This window comes from Artemia sp. Qi Xiang Cuo, chromosome 1 (assembly GCF_049724085.1).
Source record: "Artemia sp. Qi Xiang Cuo chromosome 1, ASM4972408v1, whole genome shotgun sequence".
NCBI classification, from domain to species: domain Eukaryota; kingdom Metazoa; phylum Arthropoda; class Branchiopoda; order Anostraca; family Artemiidae; genus Artemia; species Artemia sp. Qi Xiang Cuo.
Window position 1 is genome coordinate 44,205,540 of NC_142794.1, and position 8,536 is coordinate 44,214,075.

The 8,536-nt window shown below is 34.8% G+C and overlaps 1 protein-coding gene across 1 annotated transcript in view; it reads right to left on the minus strand.

Annotated features, from left to right (window-relative positions):
- The window catches only part of LOC148956358 (uncharacterized), a 28,653-nt gene extending 20,868 nt beyond the window's left edge, over positions 1–7,785 (minus strand). Inside the window, exon 1 of the mRNA XM_089095036.1 lies at positions 7,729–7,785. Coding sequence (XP_088951162.1) covers positions 7,729–7,744 — 16 coding nt within the window. The 5' untranslated portion in view covers positions 7,745–7,785. The remainder of the gene's footprint in view (positions 1–7,728) is intronic.
- Between the last annotated feature and the right edge of the window lie 751 nt (positions 7,786–8,536).

Below are 8,536 nucleotides of genomic sequence, written 5' to 3' on the forward strand. Positions count from 1 at the left end.
GCACTATGTTGACTTGTGGTGATTCTGAAAACTTTATTTATTCCAAAACAAGTTCAAAGCTTTATTAAGATATATCAGAAGAAATCAACTGAGTAATTGATTGAAATCAATTTAGTTCACTAATCCAGAGGCACCAATAGGGTGAGAGAGTTAGTTGCCCCATTGAATTTGAAAAAAAGACTTATTGGTTAAAAAAAAACATTATTTGGTATTTCAAAAAATACCCGTATCCGTAATTCTTAAGAAATGCCTATTTCGTATCTTCAAAAACTTTTTCCCCCTATTCCCTATATTTTTGTGAATTGGTGCCCTTTAACTATGCAAAGGAAAAACAGATGAACTTTACAAAAAACTCTACGAAAAAATCTAAAAAATCTAGTCCGTATTAACAATATGATGAACACCATTTTGATGGTAAATTCCAAAACTCCAACTAATCACTCGCTTGTCGTTCAACTCAATTGTTCCGTAGCAAGGCGCCTTGCTACAGAACAATTGCGGCATCCAAATGGGATTGAATGCCTAAGAATGGTAATGATATGATTTCATTCATGATGATATTGCCACAAACAGGAGTAGGATTAACATACCCTATGCTTCCTATGTTGAGTAAAACAAATAACATAAAAAAAAAGAAAAATCACCATAATAAACAAGACTACTAAAAAGAATTAATGAATGTTCATTGAAGGTTTAATACAAATTGATATCATTCTAAAAGTCTTAGCCATTTAAATTTATTAAGATTATAAAAGGAAACATGTTTAAAATGTGTTTTTTTTTCAACAAAGCTCAAATGACGTTCTGCTCTTCAGAAGGCAAAGGGGGCGTTAACTCTATTCCTATCTGTGGTAAATTTTGCTTATTTTAGGCTTGAGTTAATTATTGACTGTTATTTCTGTTCTGTTTTGGTTTAAAAACCTATTTTTAATTAATAGATTGTTACTTGCATCAAAATCTTGGAGAACCATAAAAAACATTAAAAAACCAAACATTAATTTTGAAAGCTATCAGTATTCATTTGTGTTAAAAATGTTTAGATGCTCCAGAAACACAATTTTTTAGAACTAATAAACTGTTCAGAAATTACAAAGTTGACCTTCAATGTAACAAGCGGGGGTTTGATCTCCTCTTATTTTTGCAAAGTCTTTTTTATTTTGAAAAGCAAATATACTTAAATTAGTTCCTTGTCTTGAAGCATGGGTATGCACTTGTTAAACAGTTGTATGAAGAGTGAGAGCCAGGAGATGGTTTTATGATAATCTTTGGTATGAAACAGGAAATGATCATACACTAAATAAATAAAAAATAGAATGAAAATAAAGCGTGTCCTTAAAACTTAAAATAAACGTGTTTTATTGGTTAGATGAGGGAACTGCCCCCCTGGTCCTTATACTAATGTAGAAATAAATGCTCTAGCACAAGCTCAATGTTATAAAAGGTTTTCTTTTTCAAAATAGCCGTAGAGTAAAAAGCTTTATTAATGTAAATTTAAACAATGAAATTAAACAATGCTTTAAACAATAAAACGTAGAGTTGAATTTCTTTTGAAAAGCAATTGGTCAAAAACAGAAGATAATACCGTTACAAATACCACATGCTTTCAGTAAAGCTCTATTAGGGCTTTACCTTAAGAAGAGCGAGGCTAGAAAGGGTGGCTCCTCGTATAATTAAATAAAAAAAAAACACAAGTTTTTTGAACTGAAAGTAAGGAGCGACATTAAAACTTAAAACGAACAGAAATTCTTCTGTATATGAAAGGGGCTGTCCCCTCCTCAACGCCTCGCTCTTTACGCTAAAGTTTTTTATTATTTTAAAAAATAAAGTTGTGAGACAGAGTTAAACTTTAGCGTAAAGAGGGAGGCGTTGAGAAGGAGACATCCCTTTTCATATACGGAGTAATTTCTGTTCATTTTAAGTTTTAATGTCGCTCCTTACTTTCAGTTTAAAAAAATTGTTTTTTTATTTCATTTCTGATCATTTTTTAGTTAATGCAGCTTTTATTTTGGCTCACCGTCATTGAATAAGTAAACAAAATTTGCATAAAAATTTTGCTCTTCTTTTGTTAAATGGCTGTCTCCAAATTTGGTTCTGACGTAATTTACAAATTAACTTACGTAACAAACTTCTATATTCGTATATTTTTCTCCTGGCAAAAAATACGTTGCAGATATAGTTGCAGATTTTTGCAGATAAGAGCTTGAAACCTATGTAATAGGGTGTAAAACCTCCCTGCGAGGCATCAGTAAACCTCTGCTGTCACCACTCTGTAAACCTCTATTTAGTTCTTTCTATATGCCCTTTTATATTGGCAGATGTAATGGTTTACGTAAATTCCAAAGATAGACGATAAACGTTGGTACATGGTCTTTATTGAATACTGTGAGAATACACATAGAGAAAATAAGGTAGCACAGGAACAACTAGCTACGACGAAGGCGAAAGATGGACTGCCTTTAGAAATGAGCCAAGAATATAACTTTCCTGGAACGGAAGTTCCAGCTATTGGTTGTTCAACCATGCCTGGGAACGGACCCTTTCCCACGACTAGCCTTAGTCCCAAAAACCCCCCCTGGACTGTTCTCGTTGACATATACATGGCCAAATCTCTAAGAAACGAGACACCAGAAAAAGCCTTCTCGAATTTATGTTCCAAATACTTTACAGATTCTCCCCCCTGTTTTAAGTTAAATTTCCCAAATTTGGCTTATCCCCTTCTCATTAAACCCTCAAAATTTAATTGAATTCAAAACATTCAATACCCTTCCCAAATTATTCACTTCTCACCTACTAACATTCTTCAGCATCAACTAGTAAAGAATTACATAATATAAACACTACACAATACTTGCATAAGTAAAAACTTACATAGTATAAACGAACCACACTAACAACAGTAGTCGGAACCTGGATGTTTTAACACTTCATTTTTCTTTGTACCCTTTAAAATAGACTTGTTCCCCATACCCCTGAATTTGATGAGGACAAGGAAAGTGGGGATTATGTATAAATTTTGGTTTAAGGCAAAATGATGGACCAAGAAAGGGTAATTAATCCTGAAAATATTGGCGACAAATAAGTGAAATTGTATAAACTTATAAATAATGGAATAGATATGTCAACCATTAAAGTTTGATTGGCCTACCATGCTGCAATGACGTCAAGATATTATTTCCAGTAAAACCCTCGGGGTTTTATTGCTGCGGAACGCCTCGGTTTTGACCTATTTGGTTTTGCTCTACTAGCTTTTGGTTCAACAAATGGCAGTAGTTCTGTTGATATCTTTACATAACTATTAGCGGTATGCATTAAAACCATCCCGCGAGGCATCAACCTCATCCTACTGGACCACAAAACCAGCTCCCTTTCCACCTTTCTTTTTCTCATCCCACGGACGTTAAAACCGGCTACATTTTCATGGGTCTCCAAACCGCCCTGGAAGGCTTCAGAACCATCTCGCAGTGCAACAAAAAAAAACCAACCCTTGAGGGATCAGTACCAACCCACGGGACCTCAAAACCAGCTCAAAAAACCATCCCGTGAGGCATCAGTACCATCCCACGGGACCTCAAACCAGCTCCCTTTTTCTGGGTAGCCAAACCGCCCTGCGAGGAATCAGTACCATCTCGCTGTGCCTTCTCATTATCATTGAGTCCAAATTTCACCCTCGTCAGCACAGAAAGAAATTCATCAGAAAAAAAAGACGTGTCTCCTTTCCCCGCTATCTGTTCTATCTACTCATATTGCTTTGCAACCTTGTACGCATCACCTAAACAAAAAAAAATTCTGCGCTATGCTCTAACAAATACCGTTTATAGGACGGTATAATCCTCTCCTTGAATAAATTAAGAGCAAATCTTCCAAGGACTACAACATCATCCCTGGCTTCTAAGGACACCCTACATGACCTTCCTAATTTTTGCATCCTTCTATAGAATAGATATACCCTTTCATCCTTAAATTTGAGCCACGCCTACAAACTCTGCAACGATTTTGCCTACTATTTTGCCTGGGGAATATGCTGCAAGTAATCCACGTTTTAAACTTGACAAATTTATAATCGAGGGGAGTCAAATAAAAGAAATGGAAATATGCCATTTATCATCCACTGTTTTACAAAATCAAAAGCAACCTTTTTGTTATATCCAGTTTTCGCCGGGTCAAATATAGGAATAATAACTGACATATTGAGATCGAAATTTGAAAAAGCAATTATTCTAAAAATTTAAATATTTGTTTTAAACACAGCCCTTTAATTACGGACGCCAGATTTTGGGCAATAAACTTCACCTTTAACAACAAGGGTCTAATTAAATTTACTGGGTTGTTTAGTCGTGCTAAATCATTTACGAAAGATAATATGTCTCAAATCCAATTGCAGTTGGTCTCAATTAAAACACTAGCATCAAATGGAGTCACAATTGAGAATTAATTTTCGATTATCGAATTCAAAAATGTTAAACATTGGTTGGAAACTGTCAAATATAGATCACACGTCGACTGTATAAAATCAGGTAAAAAAAAGCCACCAAACGTAGAATGGCTAAGTGGAGGTAGCAATCAACCTGAGACTCTCAGTTGTAGAAATTTGAATTAGTAGGTAGATGCGATCGCGAGGAAATCCATACTAGGCGTTGCGTAACAGCCTATTTCAAAATGTTCATTTAAATGAAAGTGTTTTTCAAGAATGCGCTTTGAAGGGACGAGAGTTCAATAGCTCGTAACGTTTCGATGTCTTATTAATCGGTCTTTCGCAGTATCTGCAGCTCAATATCACAGCAATTTTGGTAGCGGGCGAAATAGCTCTTCAATATGTTGCCAGTATTTACCGTAAGATGTTGTAAGTACTTATAACGGTCACTCAAATGTCACTTGGAGGTTTTCCCCTAGTGATATATGCTCCACTAGTTTTAACTACTTCCCACCACTCTGTAAACCTCTCTTTACTTCTTTCTATATGCCCTTTTATATTGGCAGATGTAATGGTTTACGTAAATTCCAAAGATAGACGATAAACGTTGGTACATGGTCTTTATTGAATAACGTGAGAATACACATAGAAAAAATAAGGTAGCACAAGAACAACTAGCTACGACGAAGGTGAAAGATGGACTGCCTTTAGAAATGAGCCAAGAATATAACTTTCCTGGAACGGAAGTTCCAGCTATTGGTTTTTCAACCATGCCTTGGAACGGACCCTTTCCCATGACTAGCCTTAGTCCCAAAAGCCCCCCCTGGACTGTTCTCGTTGACATATACATGGCCAAATCTCTAAGAAACGAGACACCAGAAAAAGCCTTCTCGAATTTATGTTCCAAATACTTTACAAGGGTTTTCTGATACGCTGAATCTGACGGTGGGATTTTCATTAAAATTCTTTCACTTGTAGGGGATGTTTCCTCCCTCTTTAAAAAATCAGGTAAATTTTCTCAGGCTCGTAGCTTTTGATGAGTAATACTAAACTTTATAAAATTTATATATTTAGAATCAGCATTATAAGCCCATTCTTTGGATACATTTATTGACATCAAAATTCCGTTTTTAAAAGTTTCGATTACTATTGAGCCGTATCGCCTTTTTTTATTATTACGTTTATGTTATTACGTATATGAGGGGGCTTTCCCCTTATTCAATACCACGCTCTTTACGTTAAAAGTTAAAAAAAATTTTAATTCACAAACCCCTGAATCACAAAGGCCGTTTAATTAGAATAGATAGCTCTTTTGAAAGCACTAAAAAAAACTGTAGCATAAAGCGCGAGTTATTGACTTGGGGGACACCCCCCTCATATACGTAATAATTTCTGTTCGTTTTAAGTTCTAATGTTGCTTCTTACTTTCAGTTGAAAAAACTTGTTTTTTTTAAATTTAATTTCTGATCGTTTTTTAAATAATGCTTGGAAATCCAGCGCACCCTTCATAGAAATGTCCCTTACCCCAAAGAAACATCCTCCACGGAAATATTCTCCCGAGTAACCCCCTCCTCCAGCCCCCCCCCCCACCAGAAAAAATCCTTCCTGAAAAAGTCTGTATACTTCCCAATAACCAATACAATATGTAAGCAATGGGCAAAGTTCATATCTTGCAGCCCTTCCCCTGGGAACAGTGGGGGATTAAGTCATCCTAAAAGACATATTTATTAGATTTTCGACTAGGCTGAACAAAATGGCTATCTCAATTTTTTAATTGGGTGACTTTGAGAAAAAAATTAGCGTGGGAGGGGGCCTTGTTGCCCTCCATTTTTTTGAGGGCATGCATCGTGATCTTTCTTCGAGCAAAAGATGCAAATTTCCACCTTTTTGCAGATAGGAGCTTGAAACTTCTTTAATAGGATTCTCTGATAAGCTGAATGTGATGGTGTAATTTTCTTTAAAATTAAATAAAAATGCAAAATCCCACATTTTTGCAGATAGGAGTTTGAAGCTTCTTTAATAATGTTCATTGATAAGCTGAATCTGATGGTGTGAATTTCGTTAAAGTTAATTGAAAACATTTGCAATTAAAACAAAATTTTACTGTTTAAAAAAATTGAGTTGTGAGAAAGTCAAACTTTAGCGTAAAGAGCGAAGTGTTGAGGAGGGGACAGCCCCTTTCATATACGGAATAATTTCTGTTCGTTTTAAGTTTTAACGTCGTTCCTTACTTTCAGTTAAAAAAAACTTGTTTTTTTTTATTTCATTTGTGAACGTTTTTTAATTAATGCAGGTCTTGATTTTGGCTCACCGTGCATGAATAATTAAAACGAAATATGCGTATTAAGTTTACTTTTATTTGGTTAAATGGCTTTCTCGAAACTTGTTGAATTTTATTTACGAACGTTTTTATTAGTAATAAACATACGTAACTTAAGAATTAACTTACGTAACGAACTTCTATAATCATAGATTTTTAATACGTATATTAGGGGGTTTGCCCCCTAGTCAATACCTTGCTATTTAAGCTAAAGTTCGAATTTTGTTCCAATTCTTTAAAAATGACCGCTTAATCACAAAGGCCGTTAATTAGAACAAATAGCTCTTATAAAAGTACTAAAAAATCTTTGGCTTAAAGAGCAAGGCATTGACTAGAAGGTGAACCCAATTATATATCTAATATTTTTTTTTCTTTTTAAGTTTTGATGTTGCTCCTTACCTTCAGTTGAAAAACTAGTTTTTTTATATTTAATTTCTGATTTTTTTTAAAAATAATGATGGGAAATCCGGCGCCCCCTTCATAGCAATGTCCCTTCCTCAATGAAAACTTCTTTCATGAAAAGATCCTCCCATATAGCCCCCGACTTTTCTTTCGCTTAAAAAATTCTTTAAAGGGTCAACAATAGCATAAAGCTACAAAAAATACATTCCGGCCAATAGGCTTCAGAGCATTTCCTGAAGAAGTAAACCCCACCAGAGCCAATATCACATAGCACATGAAGGGTCTGTAAATACTGGATTATATACAAACCAGGGTAAATGTAAGGCAGTTAAAACATTGAATTCAAGAAGAAAGCTAGGGGGTTTAAATACTAAAATAGAAGGTAGAAAAAGGGTTATGTGAAAAATTATCAACTGCGAACTAAAAACACTGGATCTCACCTTTAAATTTCTTGCTTAAATGTTTGGCCTATGTTCAAATAAATTAGTGCATTTACGGCAGGTGTGCTGTGTTGAAGTATTGTTTCTAGTCATTCAATAGCAGAGAATAGCACGTGAACCAGTAATATAATTACATTTCCAGTCATAATATTTACCTCGATTTAGATCCATTTATAGATTAAACTAAGCAATGATTCGTTTCTTCCTTGTTCTTAAATCGATACTGAATCGAGTGGGAAATGATTCTAAGATTTTGAACGAAAGCCCCTACTAATGCGCCTAATCGGTTTCTTCATCTGCCATCTATGCTATAACGCATTTGACTGTTCTCTTGGTATAATTTCAAATGGGGCAAGAAGGGAAAATTTCTCAGGGAAGAGTAAATTGACGTCATACTGATCTGAGATCAGCCGATTTGGCTAATTAAATTCTAAATTTAATTAGCCTTTTCTAAATTTAATTTGGTTAGCATTTTGGTTTCCAAATTACAGATGGCTGCAAGGCAAATACGAAAACAGGAAAACATGAACAAACGTTTTAGCCAAGAAGATCGTTGGCAAATATTGTGCAAAAATCAATGTTTTGTCCTACAAATCAGCCAACATTATAGTCAAATCTGGCATAAATGAAAGTAGGTGGCAGTGGGACAAAATTAGAAGTTTTAATATATGTTTGAAACAATAATTCCCGCAAGATTGGGAGCTACAAATAACCCACTAAATTATAAATATAGGTTCCTGGTTCTTTGAAGAATCCTGTCACCCCCACCCTTGCTCGCAAATATATGTTGTAAAGATTTTTAGACTCATCTTAATTCACGCATTATTTGGAGAATGCTCACAAATGCTCCAATGTTAAAGATTGAATATCAAATTAAACGATGTTTAGTTTAAAAAGGTATCTTGTCTTAACAGAGCAGTTAAAATTGATCAAGAAACTAGTTAATTCTGCCTGAAAAAATCA